A 24,777-nucleotide genomic window follows, 5' to 3' on the forward strand; every position below is an offset into this window, starting at 1 on the left:
TCGTTAAAATTAATTCATTTAACGATGCAATTATGGAGCCGGAATTAGATTCCGAAGCAAATCAAGGTTCTGTTAAATGTTGAATGAATCTAAGTTTGCAAACATAAGCAGAGTCATTTTAAAATCTCTTGATCTTGATAGTCTGACAGCTCTGAGCGGCATGGTAGATCTTTCTCTAATGGAGTGAGAGCAACTCCCATTTTCTGGATCTGATCGAATTGGTCTATCAGTGTTCAGAACAGGTCCAGAAGATGAGCTGATGAGTGCTGTCCAATTCTCCTGATTCATCTTCATCTGACATGTCTGTCTCACTGAAGGCCACAGCTCAGAGATATAGCTCTCTCAAAACCACCCAGAACTTTCTGGCTCCTCTTGCAGGATTGAGATATTAGTTAAACGTACACTTGCCAAAGTGTTCTCAGAGATATAAAATAAAATACTGCACAATCAAAAGAAAAAGTAATGTGTTTAAACTAGGTCTGTCAAAGAGATAAAATGTTACACTTCCATGTAAATGTGAGTTTCTGTCTTTTTTGTCAGCATTTTGTCGGTCGCTAGATTTCTATTAAGTACAATAGTGCCTGCCTACTTTTGTCAGCCATCTTGGTTCCGGAAGTATTTTTCCAATAGAGATTTCCTAAAATCCTTCATGAGTTCTAAGCCTTGAACCAAACCAACATTACAAACTTTAATTTGAAGTAGTGCTGCACGATTAATCATATCGCAACCGCGATGTCAGCCTGTGCGATTATATGACGGGGCAAATGCTGCGATTTTATTAAATAAATGTGATGTGTGCACGTGACAGCCCATTCTCTCCGAGAGCTGTTTGCCCATTTTCTACACTGCTAATAAAGATGACCAGTGAGTCTCAGTATAGGGAGTGGCACGTGTGGTCAATTAATTATTTATTTCATCAATAATTAAAGTTAATATAAAACGGGAGCGTGATATGTAAATAAGCACAAACTACAAAAATGTCATTCTCTGGACGGTCAAGAGCTGCTTCAACCAGTCACGGAGAAGACACAATCTGAGCGGGAGTCGAGACCGGGAGACATAAAGTTCCGCCGGGTGATGCACACTCTAACACGGAGACGTTCATCTCTCACAAAGTAAAAAAATACACATTTCAGCATTATCAGTAATCTATGTACATTTTCCTTGATAACCAAGCAAGTTGACTCATGATACGATTTGTTTATTATATCGCAATCGCATATCGCAATATTAACCTCAATAATCGCAATATGATGTTTTCCCCAAAATGTGTAGCCCTATTTGAAAATCACAGTCATAATCTCATGAGAGCAGTTTGGAAAATGGAGCGCAAGTGGAAGAATACAAAATTAGAGGTAATTTGCGGTGCATGGAAGGATAGTGTCTGTAGCTATAGACAGGCACTAAAATCTGCCAGGTCAGCATATTTTAGCAAACTCATAGAAAATAACCAAAGATCAAGATAGAATTCTTTAAAAGCATTATTAATATCAATGGCTGAGGTAAAAATTTCACCAACAGCCGATTTCACTTGGGGAATGGTAGAATAAGACTCTCTCTGGTTTATATATCTAGCCAAAAGCTTCCCTGCTTTGAACCCCCAACTCAAAGTGTGACTGTCTGTCTTGCCCTGAATAGCCAAAACTCCACCTTCCATGACTAAATAGTTTTTTATCTGTATTTCAATCGGGTAAATTCGCTGAGGGCATTAGATGAAATTTGGCGCTTCAGCTCCCCCTCTGCACTTTTAATATTCCCTTCCAACTCCACAAGTTCTCGTGCTTTGGACATTTTGATGAATGAGGCATACTGTATGATCTGACCCCTAGGAACCGCTATAAGTGCCTCCCAAGCTACGCCCACAGAGGAAACCGAGGACTAGTTGGTCTCCATATAAACATTGATTTCAGCCTTTAACATTTGTTGGAATTCAGGATTAAAGTGCCAACTATATGATTTATTTTTCTCTGTGCACGGCAACACATCTAAATTCACCAGGGCATGATCTGAGACTAAGATGTTTCCAACTGAGCACACAGATGAAATGAGGGGCTTAGATAAAAATAAAACCATCTATTCTAGAATAAATCTTATTGACTGATGAAAAAAATTCATAGTCCCTACCAGATGGGTTCAAAAGTCTCCAAATATCTGTAAGACCAAGATTTTTACACATCCTGTGAAGCGTCAATGTTGCTCTAGGGGGCTTACACAATTTTGCTTCACTATGATCATGGACTGAGTCCATCAAAAGATTAAAAACTCCTCCCAATGTTATATCATGAGGAGCCACCAGTGGCTTGCAACATCCCTTCAAGATCTATAAAAAAGCCTTGATCATCAATGTTAGATACATAAATATTAGCCTAAATCAACCTTTGCCCCTTAATTTCTGCTAAAACAATAATGACTCTTCCTAATTTATCATTAATCTGTTTGAGACATTTGAATTGTAGATGTTTACTTATCAATGTGTTGACTCCCCTGCTCTTACTTGAGCCAGTACTAAAGAAAACATGTCCACCCCATATCTTCCCACGTTTTTCAGCTTCCTGCAGTGAAAGATGTGTTTCTTGAAGAAACACAATGTCATATTTCTTACGTTTAAGAAAATAATTAACCTTCCTTCTTTTTATGGGGTTCCCCAATCCATTCATATTCCACGTGGAGAGAGACAATCCACTCATATTAACATTGACATATTAGAAAAAATAGATTGTCAAAAATAAAATTAACACGACCACTTTCCAACATTAGTCCAACAATCAACCCTCCCCCAAACCATACAAACAGACAAAATAAAAACTTGCACATTAACCCTGCGCAAAACAAGTGTCAACAGGCGTACATCCCTCTAAATTCAAACAGTCCATATACGCCTACGAGATCCCCTGTGACAATCTGTCGGATTGCTCAAGTCTGGTGCTTTTGTACAAATTTTGTGAAACAGAATTACACAACAGAAAATAATCTATAAAACAAACTCCAGCCAATAGGCAGGATAAACACAGAGGTGATTATTCATCCACATAACTGTTTTGAAGGTGTGTTCTTCCACAAAACAAACTTCAGCCGCTAGCACAAAAATAAACAAAAAAGGCGCCCAGTTTCCTCGGACAGTCAAGTGAATGTTCTGTGAGTCAGGCCCACTTGGTTGTTACATGAGTGCAATGTCCTAATCTCTCCAATGTTTTGCAAGAAATACTCCACAGAACAAACTCCAACCAGGAGGCATAAGCACAAAGAACATGCAGATTCATCCACAAACTGTCCTGAAGTATCGTTATTCCACAAAACATACTCCAGCCACTAGGCAGAACCAGCACAAAAAGAAACAAAGGCGGTGCTCAGTTCCTCGGACGGACAAGTGAATGTTCAGTGAGTTAGGTCCACTCGGCTGCACAGACAGTATCACACAATAACTTACTCTTTCCATTGACTTTATGAAGGACATCGCTTGCTGTGGGCATGTAAATATTTTGCGGCCATCCTTAGTATCTATTCTCAATTAGATTGATGCCAGGAACATCAGTGCAAATGTGACCTTCCGTTGATGTAAGAATTTCTTGCATTCCTTGAATCGATCCCGTTTCTCTCGTCGAAATCGCAAACAAGAAAATGCTCTGGGTCTTCCAAGAAACCCTTCCTTTACTCCTCGCCTCACGTAAAACAAGATCTTTATCGGAAGATCTCATAAATTTGGCCAGCATTGATCGGGGCCTGTCTCCCTCAGCGGATCTCCGAGCCAGAACTCTATGTGCTCGCTCGATCTCCAGCTTAGGGCCTGTTATGTCGGGCCTGTTATTCATCGTTCTCAGGAATTCCAAAAATTCCGAAGTTGTTTCAATGGCTATGATTCTCTAAGTCTTCCGACTTTTCCCAAGTCTTCTTCGCTAGCGGATTAGCAGCTAATTCCCTCTCCAATGTCTCCAGATAATTGATCCGTTTCTCAACATCTGACACTCTTGTAACCAGCTCAGAGAATATCGTATCCATAGCTGTTATCGATCAACGTATTACAGCAAGATCCTCTAAGTCAGCAACGATCTTTGTCATCATTGCCGACATGCTCGACAGTTGAAGATGAATTTCTACTGCTGCACTGTCCAAACTGAGTCCCTGGTTTGTGGCTCAGTCTGGGGTATCAGCTTGAGCATGTAAGTGTCTTTTAATGTCTTCAGAGCCAGAGGATTTTGAATTCTTTGACTTACTGTCTTCATAGAACAGTTATGGAACAGGGTGTATAGACTCCCACCGGTTTATGACAAAAAAGTACTAAAAACTAGCAAAGTGCACAGAGTTCGCCGTTCACACAATCACCCCTTGCATGGCGCCACGCGACTCCTTTAATATTACATTTAACATTCTCAGAGAACATTTTTTTGCTTCTGCAGTATAGATGCTAAAGAAAATGTATGGTGTTTTAAATGAGTTTAAGATATTTATATTGGAAAACAAGCCAAAACAAATCAAAACTTAATTTGTTGCAGTGTATAATGGGGCAAAGACTACCCAGCCCGCGGACACATTTTTGTTTGCATTTTACAGTCAAGTGCTGTCACAAATACTAGTGAGATATTTTTTAGCGATATCTTTCAGGGAGAAGGAACATTTTCTGCATACCATTCCATAAAATGTATTTAAAAAAAAATAATTATAAAAAAAGAAAATCGCTTACAGCACTTTAAACAAAACTATATATTAAGAGATTCAAAATTTTTGATTAATCTTGAAAAACAATTAAAAATGAATTTCAGTTTATCTATTAACAGACATGTTTAAATTGGTAAACGACTTATTCATAAAGTGATCAGGAGACTGGATATCATTTACATTTAGTCATGTAGCAGATGCTTTTATCCAAAGCGACTTACAAATAAGGATCATGGCACCCAATTTGTCATACAAGTCAACAATATCTGCAGTATTGTACCGCTAATTTCTCAGATTATCTCGAGTAGTGTAGTGTATTATATATTCAAAGTTAAGATCAATTTGGGATCCCTGGACTACTTCTATTTATCCAGTATTTTGGCAATATTGTAATTTGAATGTCTTTCTTACGAAGGAATCAGATGATGTCAAGAGGCGTTTATTTTCACTCTCTTTTGGCAGCTGGCAGGGAACAGCTGTTAATGATGCTCACTGCATTAGAAATTTATAAGATTCACCTAGAGAAGCTGCCAGTACTTGTTTAATAAAAAACAGCTCCCCACAGTCTAAATGCACATTTCCACTGCCTAATATTTACACACTCCTCGATCAACAGACGGTCAGTAGGTTTGCTCTCAAAACAGACAAACACAATTTTATAATTAGGCAGCTGTGCAGGCCTTGATGATGCCACAACCACTGTCCCTCTAGGTTCTGAAATGACTGCCCACTTCAGTAGCAAAGACAAAATCTGTGATCTACCAGCCACTGGCTTTTCCAACAATGTGTCCTGGTAAAGTTCAGCCAATGTTGAAGAACAACAGAGCAGGTAGAGGATTCATTTCCCCTTGAGCAAATGTTCCTGGCTAATCACTGCAAAATTCAAGGCAATCTAATGTACTTCGTCCTAATTACACATACTGTATAGTAAATCTCTTGGATGGCATATCTGGATTTCTGACAGGGATTTGATGGGGCATACCGGACAGGTCAGTAAGCTATTAAAGATACAACACAGAATAAGCCAGGAATGTAATATGTTTGCACAAGCAAGTATTTGATCAACTAAACACAGTGTGGACTCAGCATTCCTTGATGTTGGCCTCAATCTGAGAGAGAGTTTAACCTGTGTTAAGGTCCCTGATTTCCTCCCAGAGGTCTGTACATATACAGCATATACATTAGCTCCAGGAGATTAAAAGGTCAGAGGTTGCATGCAATGACAATTGAGAGGCAGTTTTTTCATTTCCTGAGGAGAAGGCTCCCCCACACAGCCTGTCTACCTCTCCTCCATTCAGATTTTTTCAAACGCCTAGTTCAATTGTAACCAGGATCAGAGGATATAGATACAATAGACATGTATGTACTTCATGTTGATGCAGAGCTGAGGGAAGCCTGTTTCTCTGCCCTTGTCTCAAGATGATGAGAGCAGCAAGGCAAACCCTCAGGTATGGATAGTTTTCTGGTAGAGGGGAAGTATAGAGGTTTTAAGGTGGATGTTAGGTCTGGAGGTTTTTAAATAGAGGTGATGCAAGGATGTTTTAAGATGGTGATGAGTAGGGCTGGGTTTTGATTAGATTAGCTTTATTTTGGTATGTTTTAGTTATAATATCCATTTCGATTACATACGAAAGACATTCTCTCTCAGCTAATGCTATGCTGTAAATTTTACATGGGACCTTCTAACTTGGTACAAACAATAACATTAATTAAATAAAGTAAAATTAACAACAGGGCAAAAACTATGCAGTTCAATTGCTATTTATTTCACAGATCAATACAACCAAAATGGAAGTAAATTGAACGTTAAAGTAAAAGTTGGAATTGTAAGAATTTTCACTGATCAGCCACAACATTAAAACCACCTGCCTAATATTGCGTTGGTCCCCCCTGTGCCACCAAAACAGTGCAAACCTGCATATCAGAATAGCATTCTGAGATACTCTTCTTCTCACCACAATTGTACAGAGTGGTTATCTGAGTGACCATAGACTTTGTCAGTTCTAACCAGTCTAACAATTCTCTATTGACCCATCTCATCAACAAGGCATTTCCATCCACAGAACTGCTGCTCACTGGATGGTTTTTTATTTTTGGTATCATTCTGAGTAATCTCTAGAGACTGTTGTGCATGAAAATCCCAGGAGATCAGCAGTTACAGAAATACTCAAACCAGCCCGTCTGGCACCACCAATCATGCCACGGCCCAAATCACTAAGATAACATAATTTCCCCAACTCTGATGGTTGATGTGAACATTAACTGAAGATTCTGACCCGTATCTGCCTAATTTTATGCACTGCACTGCTGCCACACGCTTGGCTGATTAGATAAGCGCATGGATGATTGTGGTGCCAGACAGGCTGGTTAGAGTATTTCTGTAACTGCTGATCTCCCTCCCTTTTCATGCACAACAGTCTCTAGAATTTACTCAGAATGGTTCCAAAAACAACCAGTGAGCGGCAGTTCTGCAGAGGGAAATGCCTTGTTGATGAGAGAGGTCAGACAGGTTCAAACTGACAAAGTCTACATTAAATTGTGGTGAGAAGAATGGCATCTCAGAATGTTTTGGTGGCACGAGGGGGACCTACACAATATTAGGCAGGTGGTTCTCGTTACAGAACCCCGCCGTTTCGTACCGACCAGGCTCATTGGCACAATTACAGTATCTTTTTCCATTGCGGTGCTGCAAAATCAGGATTAGAATGGACTGACTAAGCATGTGACCAACAGTGGGCCACCATGTTAGTTAAGCCATTACACCAGAATGGTTGTCTGTCTTGAATATGGTTAGCTAACTCTGCTGAGAAATCCGGTCAGGGGAACAGTTTGTATTCGTACTGGAACCATTACTCACCCTGCTCAGAAAAATGTATTCCAATGGTGGAAAAGTGCCTTGAGTTCTACATTTCTGTCTAATTCATCCAAGATTTTAAGAGAAAGCGTTATATACCTTTACAAGGTATATTACAAGGATAACTCTTTCAAAAGGTGAGAAAAAAGACGGAATACATCAGAAAAATCAAACAGATTTGGTAAACAAGCCATTCCCTGTAGTGGCAATCACAGGCTGTTTTTGGAAAGGTCAGAGATGGTAGGAGAGGGTGAGAGGCAGAGAGAAAGGAAAAAAATGACCCTGAGAGCTAAAAATGTCCTGCACTTGATTGTGAATCTGACCGTCTTGTTCTCTACAATCAGTCTGAATGAAACCAGATTATCAAAGACACAGCTAACACAGCACTCGCAAACAAATACTGTAATAGGGTACAAAGTTATCAGACTCAAACAGACTGCCACACACACACATACACAGACTGGGAAATGTGTGGATCGAGGTAAGTAGATTAAAGACACACTTCGTCTTCCAGGAACAAACCAGTCCTCTCGAACATCCAGGAAATGCGCTCACACAAAACAAAATCTTGGCAAAAATTCCTAACTCAGCCCAAAACCTGCTCCTTTTTCTCACTCTTTTCACTCTCACTCTCTCTCTCTCTCTCTCTCTCTCTCTCTCTCTCTCTCTCTCTCTCTCTCTCTCTCTCTCTCTGCTTTACACTGCTCCACAATGAAATTCATAATTCATGTTCTCAGTTGATCAAACCGAGACACTGTTACTTTTACTTACATCATTTGAAAATCACAAAGTTCCAGCTATAATCAGACGCTCGTTCGGAAGCCTGTTGAGCGGGACTATCAGCATCCATGACATTACAGCAGCTTTCATCATCCAGGCAGACTTTTATATTCAGGAAAATTGGGTGAGGAAAAATTATCAGAACTTCTGCCATGGGAAATACAGGTGTGACTGCACTGCATTGTCGTTCATTGCAAAGGGAATAAAGTATGTTCAGTTTAGAATTATTATTATTTTTTTTTTTTTTTAGATAAATGCTTTACAGATTTACAGAAAAACGTTAATGCTTGTAGCATTTAAAGCAGTATTCGGGAAATTGCTATTTCAGAACTCCATTAAAACTGCCTTTATACACGAACAGCCAAAATATAATTTAGTGTAAACCCCCTCTTACTAGAGTCAACGGCACCTTCTGTCAGATGCTGGTGGAGTGTTTGACAGGGAAATGAGTGTTTGGACTACACAAATGTTTTAGATGCCAAGCTGAAATATGTGAAGTACTGCAGGTAATAGAGGTACAGAGAGAGAGATGCTCCAGGGAAGTTCCTACTTACGAGTTTGATTAAAATATGATGGGTATTAAAGTGATTTGGTTGGAATAAGTTGGACATGTTTGCGATTTTTCATAATTCTCTCTCTTTTTTACATCCTCACAAAGACAGGAAGTTTTTAATTGCAAGTGCAACAAAATGAAAAGGATGTGCATTAGGTGTGTATTTTATGCATTATATACACTCACCTAAAGGATTATTAGGAACACCATACTAATACTGTGTTTGACCCCCTTTCGCCTTCAGAACTGCCTTAATTCTACGTGGCATTGATTCAACAAGGTGCTGAAAGCATTCTTTACAAATGTTGGCCCATATTGATAGGATAGCATCTTGCAGTTGATGGAGATTTGTGGGATGCACATCCAGGGCACGAAGCCCCCGTTCCACCACATCCCAAAGATGCTCTATTGGGTTGAGATCTGGTGACTGTGGGGGCCATTTTAGTACAGTGAACTCATTGTCATGTTCAAGAAACCAATTTGAAATGATTCGAGCTTTGTGACATGGTGCATTATCCTGCTGGAAGTAGCCATCAGAGGATGGGTACATGGTGGCCATAAAGGGATGGACATGGTCAGAAACAATGCTCAGGTAGGCCGTGGCATTTAAACGATGCCCAATTGGCACTAAGGGTCCTAAAGTGTGCCAAGAAAACATCCCCCACACCATTACACCACCACCACCAGCCTGCACAGTGGTAACAAGGCATGATGGATCCATGTTCTCATTCTGTTTACGCCAAATTCTGACTCTACCATCTGAATGTCTCAACAGAAATCGAGACTCATCAGACCAGGCATCATTTTTCGAGTCTTCAACTGTCCAATTTTGGTGAGCTCTTGCAAATTGTAGCCTCTTTTTCCTATTTGTAGTGGAGATGAGTGGTACCCCGGTGGGGTCTTCTGCTGTTGTAGCCCATCCGCCTCAAGGTTGTGCGTGTTGTGGCTTCACAAATGCTTTGCTGCATACCTCGGTTGTAACGAGTGGTTATTTCAGGCAAAGTTGCTCTTCTATTAGCTTGAATCAGTCGGCCCATTCTCCTCTGACCTCTAGCATCAACAAGGCATTTTAGCCCACAGGACTGCCGCATACTGGATGTTTTTCCTTTTCACACCATTCTTTGTAAACCCTAGAAATGGTTGTGCGTGAAAATCCCAGTAACTGAGCAGATTGTGAAATACTCAGACCGGCCCGTCTGGCACCAACAACCATGCCACGCTCAAAATTGCTTAAATCACCTTTCTTTCCCATTCTGACATTCAGTTTGGAGTTCAGGAGATTGTCTTGACCAGGACCACACCCCTAAATGCATTGAAGCAACTGCCATGTGATTGGTTGATTAGATAATTGCATTAATGAGAAATTGAACAGGTGTTCCTAATAATCCTTTAGGTGAGTGTATGTATCATTGCGTGCTGCACCAGAGAATGCTGGAAAATACAGTTAGTCACAGAATCCCCACACATTTTCGATGAAATCATTCTTGTGTAATTTATAGCAATATAAATTATACAATTTAAAATCAATATACTTGTAGAAATGTGTCAACCAGAAATTTGAATATCGTTTCTATCACAGTTATGCAAAATGCCGCCGCATGTTAGAGAATGAGCGTTCTAGATGTTTAAAATGAAAACTGATGCACTATCAAGCCTCATAAATGGTTTTCTTTCTAGTATTTATTTTTTAAACTGTAAAAATTATGGGCAGCATTTTGGAATTATAAGGCAATGTTTTCCTAGTTAACGCAACCTCTGGTTGTAGTCACTTTACAAGAGAAAATGAGGATGAGCTTCTTAATAAAGATTTGCATCCTCCAGTGAGGAACGGACCTTTGGCTAAGCCCCGCTCCCATAAGTTACTGTTGCTAACGCAGTGAAGCTTTTCTGCCAGCTGTTCTGCCGCAAACTCTGAGAGAGATGAGATCCCACTGAATAAATTACCCTAGAAATTATTCAATAGCACCTTTGTCAACCATACATTTATATCTAGTATACGGTGGCCAAAAGGTTTTCCAGTACCTAATGGAAGGCTAAATACAAAACAAATACATGAAGGAGTTTTCTTCAGAATCAAAGAAAACTCTTATAAACTAAAACTAAAAAGTGAAAAGCCTCCTTTTTTTAATTGTCAAAAATTATATATATTATAATATTATATATTATACAATATAATAATTTATACAATTGTATAACGTGAACTGTTGATCAATCGCCCTCCCCTAAATACAGGCTTAATTCAGACCATCATCAAACCATTTCAGGGTTTAGGCAAATATCTGAGTATGTCAGGCAAAAAAAAAAAAAATTATTTTAATTAAAAAAAAATCATGTTTACACTTTTTTTTGTAAGGATGTTTTTATCTTTACCAACTGGCTGAGGATTGACAATTATGGTTGTACATTAAACCTAAACCCTGATTTAACGTCCATGGAAAAATGTCATGTTGACAACGACTCAACTACCGTAAAGCACTCACTGTCGCAAATTGTGAAATTTAATTTATACAATTTAAAAATAACATGCCATAAATTCTGGTTTGTATGACAGAATGTTATTTCACACACAGTGTGAGATCAAGCATAACCAGGGCTGGATGGCCTTTGGGTATTCACTCTGTAATAGCATACAATCGACTCACAAAAGCAACCTGCAGAACCCTGATGAAAATCACACCATTACATCTGTAATTAACAGCAAAAAATTCTGCCATAAAAAATCCTTCAAATGTCGGAATAACATCCCTGATCCACACACCCATAGGAGAGTCAATGCATGTTCCCACAATGCACTGGGGGCAGTAGGACTGATGGAGCTTCGGAGCTCAATTTCCAACACAATCATCCTCATTTCAGTCTGCAAATGCCAGAGAGATTCTGCTGCAGTCTCTTTAGTGAAAGGAGGTAGAGAGAGAGAGAGAGACAGCAGTTTAACAGCCAGATTGCATGTGCTAAAGGGATAGTTCAAGCAAAAAATAAAAAATCTGTCATTATTTACTCCATTAACAAAATTCTGACACCATTCACTTTCATTGTATGGAAAAATATGCAATGAAAATAAATGACTACTGAGGCCAAATTTTTGCATCAACATTATCTTGTGGGTTCTATGAAATTAAATGGTCTCTCTTTCAGACCATTCTGGAACAGTCTGTACATTACAGATCTCTCTCTCTTTCTTTCTCTCTCTCTCTCTCTCTCTATTCAATTTAAATGTGCTTAATTTAATCGTCGGTTATTTCATTTTACCTTCAGTAAAGACTGAAAAATACTTGGTGCAACAAATTTGATGCGTCACTCACAATTAAGGTGCACTGTTAGTGTTTTGCTCTTCTTCAAGTGTGAGCAGTAGCGAAGACCATAAACTATGGATGTCCAGATACCACTTTGTGGAGTATGAGAATTGTTATTACCTTTTCGGTACTCACCGATAATGATACCCATTATATTGTTTTATTTTTTGGGGAATTTCATGTTCAACGGTTTATTTAAATTTTATCATCAAAATGGGGTCTAAATTAATTAATTAATTAATTAATTAAAGCTGTAATCAAATGAATTAATATAGAACATAATTTCAGCATAATGTTGTATTATTTTTATAAAATGAAGAGCATGTTTACACTCACTGAGCACTTTATTAGGAACACTATGGTCCTAATAAAGTGTCTGATGCGGTCTTCTACTGTTGTAGCCCATCAGCATCGAGGTTCTACATGTTGTACATTCTGAGATACTATTCTGCTCTTTACAATTGTAGAGTGGTTATCTGAGTTAACGTAGACATTCTGTCAGCTCGAACCATTCTGGCCATTCTCTGTTGACCTCACTCAACAAACTGCCCCTCACTCAAGGTTTTTTTGTTTTGATTTGCCACTACTCTGGGTAAACTCTAGAGCAGCGCTACTCAACATGGGGCCCCTCGAGCGATCTTTTTAGCGCTGCTCCGACCAAAGATATTCCTAGTCAACTAGTAGTCGTTAGTTTAAGCCAATAGTCGACTAGTAGTCGCATGTTTATGATATTAATTTAATTACTTAAATATATATTTTTGTGGGGCATCACAAAATAGTTTGAGTTCCAGGGCTAAGAAATAATGTTATAATTAGCATTGCTAACACTGTTCTACATTACAGAGAAATACTAAACCGTAATAATGAGCCTTTAAAATATACATTTTACAATCGCAAACACAAAGCAAGCCGCAACGACACTGGCAAAAGCGGTAATCATCCTGAATGTGTCCGAAAAACCAGCTAGGAGTCAGTCTGAAACTTTTGTTAATTTATAGAGAGAAATGTCAAACAGAAATGTGCTTGAAGAAACACAATTTATTATATTTTTAAGAACAGAGAACAGAAAAGCCATCTATGCACATGCATGACGCGCTGATATGGAGGCGTGCAGCCTCGTGGAACACGCGCCTCTATAGGTTCTCACTCTTTCTTTGTTTCTGTCTTCTGAATTATTATTATTTATTTGTTTTGGTTGTTTATCTCTAGGAGTGCTGCAAATTACCTCAGACATCTCAGCTCAGGAGGTGCTTTGAGTTCAGTTTGCTTTATTTCCACAGAGCATTTCATTGTGACCACAACTCTGCAGCCTATAGCCTACATCTGTGATTAAAACATAAAATAATACAAAAACGCGTTCACCTTGAACCATGATTTATATTTCCGTGATTCTTATCATCGTTATAATTATTATTTTTACATTTATAATTGTTTTTATGTCTTGATTTCAAGTAATTTTATGGCTGCATGTTTAGACAATATATATATATATTTTGAAGGAGGGAACAAAAATGTATTCACACCCCCGACAGTGAAATACCCGACCAGTAGAGTATGCACAGATGAAGTAGGTTCTTCAACACACATTTTAATTGCACTTATTTTTGTTCAGTTTCATTTGAATTTTTAGTTAAAATAAATAACAAATAAAGTTCAAAGTTTTATTGTGTAGGCTTAACCCTAAACCTGCTTAACGAAAATTACCCCATAGTACCACCTAGCGTCCAACCAACGGTAATACCGGTGTTCGTCAGTTTCCTCTGGAGTTTTTTCTGCGACCAACCTACCAATCAAAACTTGGTCGACCAAGACTCTTCTCATCGACCAACGATTGGTCTTAAAAATGAAGATCTTATGCAGTCTGCGTTATGATATCATCATCAAAAATATATTTATTAGCAGCCTATCAATTCTGTATGAATTGTGAGGTGTCCATTTTCATGAGGACTTACGATTGTTCTCCACATTGTTGAATCACGTTAAAGAGGAAATTCAACTACAAGAGGATGTTACAAATAAATAATAAAAAACAAATAATATCTGAGCGTGGCTGATGTTATGAGAGTGGTGGTTGGTTTGCACGTGCGTTCATACACAGTACATGTCAATCAAACAAGTGCTTTCGCAATCTCACTTGAGATTTACTAAACAGCGCAAATCGGTCCAATCTCTTGAATAGCTTATCAAAGATATGTTCTTGTCATGACAACAGTATTTACAGGAAAAAGAACAGTTATTCTTGCAGTGACTGCTTTGAGACACCTTCACGCACATGCTTTTTAATGATTTTCTTCTGCGCAAAACAATAAGGGGAGTTGTTCACTCTGGTGTTTTTGATGTTGAACACTCATGGTGTTTGTTAGTTGACAATCAGAGTGACAACAGAACTGATCTATATCAGAAAATCGAACTGTTAAACCCCTTATGTTTAAAATTTGGAGTTTTAGTATTTCTGTAACTGCTGATCTCCTTGGATTTTCACACACAACAATCTATAGAATTTCAGTGCATTGCACTGCTGTCACATGAATTTCAGATTAGATAATCACATTAATAAGTAAGTGTACAGGTGTTCCAAATAAAGTGCTCTGTAAATGTAAATACTATTTTAATAATATCCTTAATATGAAATTATATTATTATCTATCTATCTTTAATATACATATTTTATAAGCATTGTTCTCTCAGGATTTAATCTGTTAACATTTTCAATGCATTTTGACAACATTAAACAGCCATATTTAATGTAACTAATTTACTCTTAAAGGGATAGTTCACTCAACTAACTCACCCACGTGTTGTTGCAAACCTGTACGACTTTCTCTCTTCAGTGGAACTCAAATGGTGATGTTAGAGAGAATGTTAGTTTAAGTCACCATTAACGTTCATTGTATGGAAGAAGAAAAAAAAAAAAGATGTTATGACTGTGAATGGTGACTGAGACTAATATTCTTCCAAACATCTTTTGAGTTCCAAGGGAGAAAGTCATACAGGCTTGAGGGTGAGTAATTATAACATAAATTAAATTGCTGGGTGAACTGCCCTTTAAATACCTATTAAAGAATTTGTTAAATGTATCTGCCAAGACCAACATACATGTAAGTCAGCACAAGTCTGCATCATGTCTACAACATAGCCTGTATACAAAAAAAAAGAAATCCACCTGCATAAAACTAAAGGTAAGAATTGGGAAAAGTAGCCCCCTGTGAGTTAAGAGGTAGGTAAGATTGTTGTAAAATTTCAGATTTTTTAGCAATACAAATTTTGAGCAGCCAGCGTCACATTCACTTTTAAAACATTCTTAAAACAATATCTATTTACTTTGAAGCACGCAGCACATGCAAACTGTATATTTATCGAATTAAATCACAGCCTTTGCGGTTTATTAATCACACTAGAAAATAACATGATTTTAATTTGTGCGCTGAATGTTTATGCGACGACATACCTACGTCAGATGGTATCGGTTTTTGGTTTCAAAGCATTTTAACAAGCATGACTTCAAGTACATGAGCACAGTATCGGACCTGATTCTGATAACCGGTTATCCCTACCATAAACAAGACATAAAGTGTAAATAGCATCTTCAATCCATGCTTTAATGAAAATGATTGAACAGATTAAACAGTTACCGCAGTCAGTATTGCAATACAGTGTATGTCTCTGTATAATAGTATTCCCATGCTGTCAGCACTGTGCAGATCTATACAGGGAGTCTTTTGCACTCTATTCTTAGATAAAGTGAAGATCAGAGACAGAAGGCAGACGGTTCTTCTCAGCTGTTATCACACGTACCTCGTAGATCACATTACAGGAAAATTAAACATCATTATAAAAAAACAGAATTGTCTTACCTCTATGTCTGTTTGTAGTTTTATCGAACATTAGCATGGCATCTTCTACCTGTAAAAAACAATAAAAAATACTCATGAGTCATCAGTGAGCTGTTTTCAATTTACAGTTGAAGTCAGAAGTTTACATACACTTACTGTAGTTTGAAGTCATTAAAACACTCCACATATTTCATATTAGCAAACTATAGTTTTGACTAATTTGAGTCATTTAGGACATCTACTTTGTGCATGACACAAGTAACTTTCCAACAATTGTTTACAGACAGATTTTTTCACATTTAATAGACTATATCACAATTTCAGAAGTTTACATACACTAAGTTAACTGTGTCTTTAAGCAGCTTGGAAAATTCCAGAAAATTATGTCAAGCCTTTAGCTTCTGATAGGAGGTGTACCAGTGGATGTATTTTAAGCCCTACCTTCAAACTCAGTGCCTCTTTGCTTGACATCATGGGAAAAACTAAATAAATCAGCCAAGACCTCAGAAAAAAATTGTGGACCTCCACAAGTCTGGTTCATCTTTGGAAGCAATTTTCAAATGTCTGAAGGTTCAAACAATAGTACACAAGTATAAACACCATGGGACCACGCAGCCATCATACCACTCAGGAAGGAGATGCATTCTGTCTCCTAGAAATGAACGTAGTTTGGTGAGAAAAGTTCAAATCAATCCCAGAACAACAGCAAAGGACCTTGTGAAGACGGAGGAAACAGGCAGACAAGTACCAATATTCACCATAAAACAAGTCCTATAGCAACATAACCTGAAAGGCTTCTCAGTAAGGAATAAACCACTGTTCCAAAACCACCATAAAAAAGCCAGACTACAGTTTGCAAGTGCACATGGGGACTAAGATTTTCCTTTTTAGAAAACTGTCCTTTGGTCTAATGAAACAAAAATGTTACTGGTTGGCCATAAAGACCATCGTTATGCATGGAGGAAAAATGCTTGCAAGCCGAAGAACACCATCCCAACCGTGAAACATGGGGTTGGCAGCATCATGTTGTGGGGGTGCTTTGCTGCAGGAGGGACTGGTGCACTTCACAAAATAGATGGCATCATGAGGAAGGAAAATTATGTCAATATATTGAAGCAACATCTCAAGACATCAGCCAGGAAGTTAAAGCTCAGTCGCAAATGGGTCTTCCAAATGGGCAATGACCTCAAGCATACCTCCTAAATTGTGGCAAAATGGCTTAAGGACAACAAAGTCAAAGTATTGGAGTGGTCAACACAAAGTCCTGACCTCAATCCGACAGAACATTTAAGGGCAGAACTGAAAAAGAGTGTGCGAGCAGGCCTACAAGCCTGACTCAGTTACACCAGTTCTGTCTGGAGGAATGGGCCAAAATTCCAGCAACTTATTGTGAGAAGCTTGTGGAAGGCAACCCAAAACATTTGACACAAGTTAAACAATTAAAAGGCAATGCTACCAAATACTAACAAAGTGAATGTAAACTTCCGACCCACTGGGAATGTGATGAAATAAATAAAATATGACATAAATAATTCTCTGACATTTCACATTCTTATAATAAAGTAGTGATCCTAACTGACCTAAGACAGGGAATGTTTTCTATGATTAAATGTCAGGAATTGTGAAAAACGGAGTTTAAATGTATTTGGCTAAGGTGTATGTAAACTTCTGACATCAATTGTACATAGACATACACAGATTATTCTCCAGTCATAACTGAAAATTTATGTAAGTCAGCACTGACACCTCACTGTATTTTAGTTTCTTATGATAACAAAAGAAAAAAAAATATTTTCCCCTCTTTAAGTTGAGTAATTTTTAGTCTCAGAATCTGAGCATGTGCACACACACACACACACACACACACACACACACACACGTTGTGTTTCCATGTTTTATGGGGACTTTCCATAGACATAATGGTTTTTATACTGTACAAACTTTATATTCTATCCCCTAAACCTAACCCTACCCCTAAACCTAACCCTCACAGAAAACTTTCTGCATTTTTACATTTTCAAAAAACATAATTTAGTATGATTTCTAAGCTGTTTTCCTCATGGGGACCGACAAAATGTCCCCACAAGGTCAAACATTTCGGGTTTTACTATCCTTATGGGGACATTTGGTCCCCACAAAGTGATAAATACACGCTCTCACACACACACACACACACACACACACACACACGAGAATCCTGTTGAGAAATCCCAAACCTATTTCTAATGAAAGAGAGACAAAGCGGTCCATTTGTCTGTGCACCACCTGCCTCCTGGATTCGGTCACTAGGTAACAAGAGGAGCCATCTGAGTGTAACAGACAGACCATCCAGCACAGTGGGGGACCCAAGCATGAGGGTTTGTCTACTGTATCCATTAAGTGCAATATCAGCTTTCAGTCTCAGATCAGTTCAGCCCAAACCAGATCAGATCATCTCATCTCATATCAAACCAGATCAGACTGGACCAGATCCGATCAGATAAGTCCAGACCAGATCAGTCAGGACCAGACCAAATCAGTTCAGACTGGAACAGATCAGATCAAACCAGACCAGATCAAACTGAACTAGGCCAGCTATTCTTACCTTAGAAATGTTTATATATAACAACTTTAAGATCTTAAAACATATTCATGGAGTTTCTATGTACCTGTACATTCTCCCTCATACACACATAAAGACATAGACACCAGTGAGCTTCAGAAAAGCATCACACGCCAGTACCAAACACACACAGCTGCCTGGTGAAATCAGTGTAATGCTTTCAGTGGACTCAAGACACTGCTATGGCTCTCTGCCTCTATCTGATGGGAGGTTAAAGACCTCTTCACACACACACACACACACACGCACGTGCACGCGCACACGCACACGCACACACACACACACACACACACAAACACAAACGCGTGCCTATCTGTGCTTGTGAAAAGAAAACTGGTGAGGTAAACAGAGCTCTTATCACTCTTAAAGGAAAAGAGAACCTCAACTTGACTCTCTAGCCTTTTGTACAAAAGAATAAAAGAGAGAAGTCTGCTATTGGTAGCTAAGTGAAAAGAGCCTTCCGCCACACACACACACACACAGAAAAGTATTTGGACACTTTAGTTAAACTTAATGTATCAATGAATGTAATTGCATTACACCAGTGGTTCCCAGCCTGGAACGTGGAACCACATATGATTTGATGCGGTTAAAGGTATAAAAATGCTCTACACCAGTATGACAACATGTCAACATCCTCGTCTAACTCAATTTGATACAAACAAAATAGCAAAATAAATATAAAAAAACTGTCCAAAGACCTTAAAACCATGGCAACTGTGGCAAAACTTCATTAAATGTCACTCTTCCAACCAGAGCATCTTTGCACGAATGCATGAGGATGAAGTCCACTAAATGATTAGAAGTTTATTTTTATTGGATCTTAAAAAATGCATTGAATTTTTGCAACTTCATAACCACGCATTTCAAAACTGCAAAACCTTTTAAAACTCCGCAACCAAAATACAGCTAATATTTTTTTAACTACTTGCACATGTGCGACCTCCAAATCTGATGACATTTTTGTTGAAAAATTTGAAAAAGCGAAGAGGGAGTGAGTCTGCCAGAGTTGGGTCCATGAGTGATTAGTCAACTAAGTGAGTAACGTCATCTACACTCGTGTGTCTCGCATTCGTGGCATCACACTCATCGTCCGTAAAAGTCAACCATGGCGAAACGAACCATTGATGCATTTTTTTTCCATCTACGGCTACTCCTGTACCAGAGCCAGGCCCTTCAGAGCAGCAAATTGTAGAGGTCGACGAGTTAAGGCGGGTGAACACTGTATGATTTATAATAGTCCTTTAAGATTGTTGCTTGTCAGACTGTACGATATGAACGCATTGATATCGCCATGGCACACTGTGCGACATTATGCCAGACAGTACGATATATATCGTAGCCGACTGTGGTCCCAATCGTCCTGATCTGTGAACGTAACTCAGTGAACGTGACATATGGGAGTGTTGCGGAATAGAAGCGAAACTGATAAATTTGCCCACCACGGAGGAGCATATTGTTTTCTCTCTCTGAAAGTCTGGACACCAGCATTTCCATTGCTCCAATACCACTCCACGAGCATAGGTTAACATTTACAAGAAAGATGGATTTTGTCAAATAGGCCCATAAAAAGACAGAAAATTACAGATGTTGAGAATGAATGTGAGTGCGGGAGGTAGCCTAATAATGAGCTTCCACAAGCAAATATTAATTGTGGAAATAAAAAACATGTGGCATGAAAAATTGCAAACATCTCCGTTCACATTGGAGAAAACAAAAAAAGGTGGGACATAGTAATCTAAATGAGAAAGTCGTACTAACCTATCGGCTATGCAAACATGATATAGATTTCTATATTGTATCCAACTGTATTTGCTGATTTGGATTAAAACGTCCCATAAAAACTTACCAGTATAAATTGTTCAGTCTTTCAGTTTAATTTTATTTTATTTTATTTATTTATTTATTTATAAATAAAATTGGAGTGAAGTGAATCTGAACTAAAAACATTTAAAGTAAATTTATTAAAAGTAAAATAGTAATTATAATAACGTTATAAAGAAAATGCATGATAAATGTAAAGAAAAATGACGAGAAAATGCAATCATTTATTTATTTTCGTTCTGTAAGCTATTTATTTAATTCAGAGAATAAAATTTCATATTGCTGACAGGTTAGACTTTTCTCCAAGAATATTCTGCTTATTTATTTATGAAATAAATGGGGGGAAAAAAGAAGAAAAAACATTGAAAGTGCTTGAGTAGAGAAATAACTGGGCACAAATGTTGCGATGGTGGGGCAAGCACAGAGCAGTTTTCTTTCCAAGTGAATTGGGGTGCGAGATTGGAGAGGAAAATCTCATCCCGTCGTAATAGCAGTCACACTATACGGCTACAATACTAAATTTCTGACACTGCCAGAACTTCGGAGGCTGAAGATCATCACAAAGGCTGTTAATCGGCCGTCCGTGAACATTTTCTAACAGTGTTGTTAGATTGCTGATTTTGCCCTGCGACGAGAGAAATCCTTTAGGATTCCAAAATTTGTCTCAGACGGCAGAATCGTGGCCAAAATCGTACAGTGTGCACCCGCCTTTAGTCAGAAGAGGACCTGGCATCTGTAAACAAATTATGCTAGACCTTTTCTCAGAACTGCCTTCACTTTTTTAACCAGGTCAGCAATTAATTTTTATCCAACTGGTCCCTACAAGTCATTTGTAGTGGATATATGAAGTCAATCCTACTCAAGTTCACATACATATCTATTGTTTTATCACCTGAAACTACTTGTGCATCTTAAAATATGTTTTTTAAATACATGCCATTTTGGTTAATATAAAGTAAGCGGCTTTATCACACTAAAGTCATCTTGTGGCTATACTTTTAAAACACTGTTTATTTTAAAGTTTATCGACTGGCCACCATTCACTTTCAGTGTAACCAGAGCTAAAAGCATAAATTGTTTCTGTCATATACAGTATAAATATCAAGATAATTTAAACGTCTCTCAAGTCGAGCAAACATAAACATACAGAGATCACATATGAAACACATACAGACAGGAATTGTGAATAAATAATCAGAGAAAATGCTCAGGAAACGCGTCCTGACAGCTTTAAGATCAACATTCAACACACACAAACACACACATATACACCATATGCCAGCTTCACTGCCCTAACCATAAAAGATATAGTGCTTATCCAGCACTATATGTGTGGCCTGTATTTAAGACAGTAAAAAGGCAGATCAATGCGCTTGATAACACATGAGGAGCTCAGTTTGAAAAGCGAGCTTTGAACTATATATTGCAATATGACTCGAGTCACATGCACTCAGAGAATGTCAACTCTTATGAAACTGTGAGTTATTAAACATGAAGTGTTGTCCTTGTGTTCAGCATATCTAGTATACAAGATGTATGGAAGGTGTTCATTTTTAAATACAGAGCCCACACAATCCACAGAATTTCAGCTCAACTGATGAGACAAATACCAGCACTGAGATGAGTGTTGGTGCTACAGTACATTTGGGAATCTGATTCACTTTGGTAAATAGCTTTGTTTACCATGTGGCCTCTCCAGGGATTGCAGTTTAAATATCAATCATTCAACTTGGCGTAAGAGAAACACTAAAAATGTTTATTTGAAATGAGTACAAAAGAAGTAATTGGATATAGATACTTGTCTACCTGTTTCCTCCAGCATCTTCTCAAGGTCCTTTGCTGTTGTTCTGGGATTGATTTGCACTTTTCACACCAAACTACGTTCATCTCTAGGAGAGAGAATGTGTCTCCTTCCTGAGCAGTATGATGGCTGCGTGGTCCCATGGTGTATATACTTGCATACTATTGTTTGTTCAGATGAATGTGGTACATTTGCTCCCAAGGATGGACCAAACTTGTGGAGGCCCACAATGTTTTTCTGAGGTCTTTTGACTTTCCCATGATGTCAAGTAAAGACGCATTGAGTTTGAAGGTAGGCCTTAAAATGCATCCACAGGTACGCCTCCAATTCAGTACACCTCCTATCAGAAGCTAATTGGCAAATTGTCTAACGGCTTGACATCTCTTTCTGGAATTTTCTAAGCTGCTTAAAGGCACAAATAACGTAGTGTATTGAAACCTCTGACCTACTGAAATTGTGATATAGTCAATTAAATGTTGGAAAAATGACTTGTTTCATGCACAAAGTAAATGTCCTAAACAACTTGCCAAAACTATAGTTTGCTAATATGGAATCTGTGGTGTTTTAATGACTTCAACCGAAGTGTATGTAAACTTCTGACTTCAACTCTAAATACTGTAGACATATACAATAAAGATCCATTTGTCAACATTAGTTATCAAGATTAGTTAACTAACAATGAACAATACTTTTACAGCATTTATTAATCTTGTTTCATTTCAACATAGTAATACATATGTTAACATTAGTTAATGCACTATGAACTAACATGAACTAAGATTAATAAATGCTGTAAAAATGAATTTTTCATTGTTAGCTCATGATACAAAATGCATTAACAAATGTAACATTATTGTAAAGTGTAACCATTTATTTATTTATTTTTACCATCTCAAGAAGTTTACACCACTTTTTTACTTTGAGCCCCAGAAGAAAAATATAAAAATGACTTTAATATTAAAAAATACAGACTTTAACACATGTTCATAGTAGAGGTGTATTCATATTTTGTGTGAATTACATGTAAATAATTTTTTAATAACTTAGAGTAGCATCAAGTCTTTGACCCAAATGTGTTGTCTAACGATGTCCAGTTTGAGTGTGTGTGTGTGCATGCATTTTCAAATAACCTTGAATTTTTCACACAAACACACAAATGATGTATCACAAGTCATACATTGTGAGTGTTTTCTGTCTCTTGCAGTAATCAATATTCAGACACCAGACTGATTTAATAAAAAAAAGAAATCTTCTGACCACTGTAACCGCTAAGTCAGATGAGACAGTCCTCCCAACAGACTCTCAAAACCATGAGACTGATTGTATTTAAACTATGACTTCTGCAATCAGTTATGATAGTAAATTACTTTTCACTTAAAATAATCAATTAGTCAAACATATTAAAGGAAATTTTAGCACCCAGACCTTTTCCTTTCACAGTGTTAAGAAACAGCTGTGCTTCTGTAATGCTCCGGTAAATATTCATGAGCCCTGTACTCCTCAACCAACCAGGGCAAAGTTGAGCTGATGCACTTTCTATAGGAGACATTGGCATCTCCATTGTTACCAGAGTGCCAAATAGGCTAAGGAAGGGCAAAGATGCTCATAGCGAGAAGGGGTTTGACTGGGGCGCAAGGTGAGACAGCAGTGGGGGGTTGGAGGGTGGATGCTCAACTCAGAAGGGTCCATAAGGGATAGATCTGCAGGCAGAGACTGACAGAATCATCCATCAGAGCGTGTCTTGCCTGCAACGGACAATTATGGGTCATTTTATTAAAAGGCCTTTAATGTATCAGCCGTATCCTGAGCATACAGACATTCACACACTTGCAAAACCCAACACACATACTTTTCATTTTTAAGGTGAAAACATTGTCCTTTCTGGAAGAGAAAATTATTGGAGATGTGAGAAATTCCTTTAGCCATGTGAAGTAATATGAAGTTCTCATTCTGTTATGCTTCAGTAATCAGGATTTCTTTTTTTTTATTTAATTCTTTTAATACACATCCATCCCTCCCCTCTCACTCTCTCCTTCATTTATCTGCACACTAATTAAATTAATCAATGGAAAAAGCACTTAATAAACCTGCTAATTTGTATGTAAATAAGATCCTCCTGACACTGATAGTGCCACAACAACTTTAATTTAAATAAATATAAATATGTCAGTATTCATTTAGCTCCGTGATGACTGCCAGCGAGCAGTAAAGGAGCCGATTTCACCCCCTCCTCCCCTGCAATCTATTCATCTAATTTGTCTTCATTCCTCCATGAAAGCGTCTGACAGCATCGAAGAGCCTGAACCATCTCCACCAGCAGCAGCCAGTAAAAGCACATTTCCATCAGAGCTGACCGATCGATAGCAGAGCAAAGAGACAGAAAGAAAGACAGATGGAGAGAGAGACGGTCAAAGATAGAGACAAACAGACACATGGAACAGATAGAAGGTGAGAGAGGAAGGAAAAAAGAATGATAGCAAAAAAGACAAAGCAAAAAGTAAGAAAGAAAGAAAGAAAGATAGGAAAGACAGGTAGAAAGAGAAAAGAGATGGATAGAAGGAGAGAGACAAATAGAAATAAAGAG

The 24,777-nt window shown here is 38.1% G+C and overlaps 1 protein-coding gene across 4 annotated transcripts in view; it reads right to left on the bottom strand.

The window, feature by feature from the left end:
* Positions 1 to 24,777, bottom strand: part of msi2a (musashi RNA-binding protein 2a) — a 237,436-nt gene that overhangs the window by 71,060 nt on the left and 141,599 nt on the right. For all 4 annotated transcript variants that reach the window (XM_052117178.1, XM_052117179.1, XM_052117177.1 and 1 more), the window contains one exon: positions 15,988 to 16,036. In XM_052117178.1, coding sequence (XP_051973138.1) covers positions 15,988 to 16,036 — 49 coding nt within the window. The remainder of the gene's footprint in view (positions 1 to 15,987; positions 16,037 to 24,777) is intronic.

This window comes from Xyrauchen texanus, chromosome 44, assembly GCF_025860055.1.
Source record: "Xyrauchen texanus isolate HMW12.3.18 chromosome 44, RBS_HiC_50CHRs, whole genome shotgun sequence".
Classification (NCBI taxonomy): Eukaryota; Metazoa; Chordata; class Actinopteri; order Cypriniformes; family Catostomidae; genus Xyrauchen; species Xyrauchen texanus.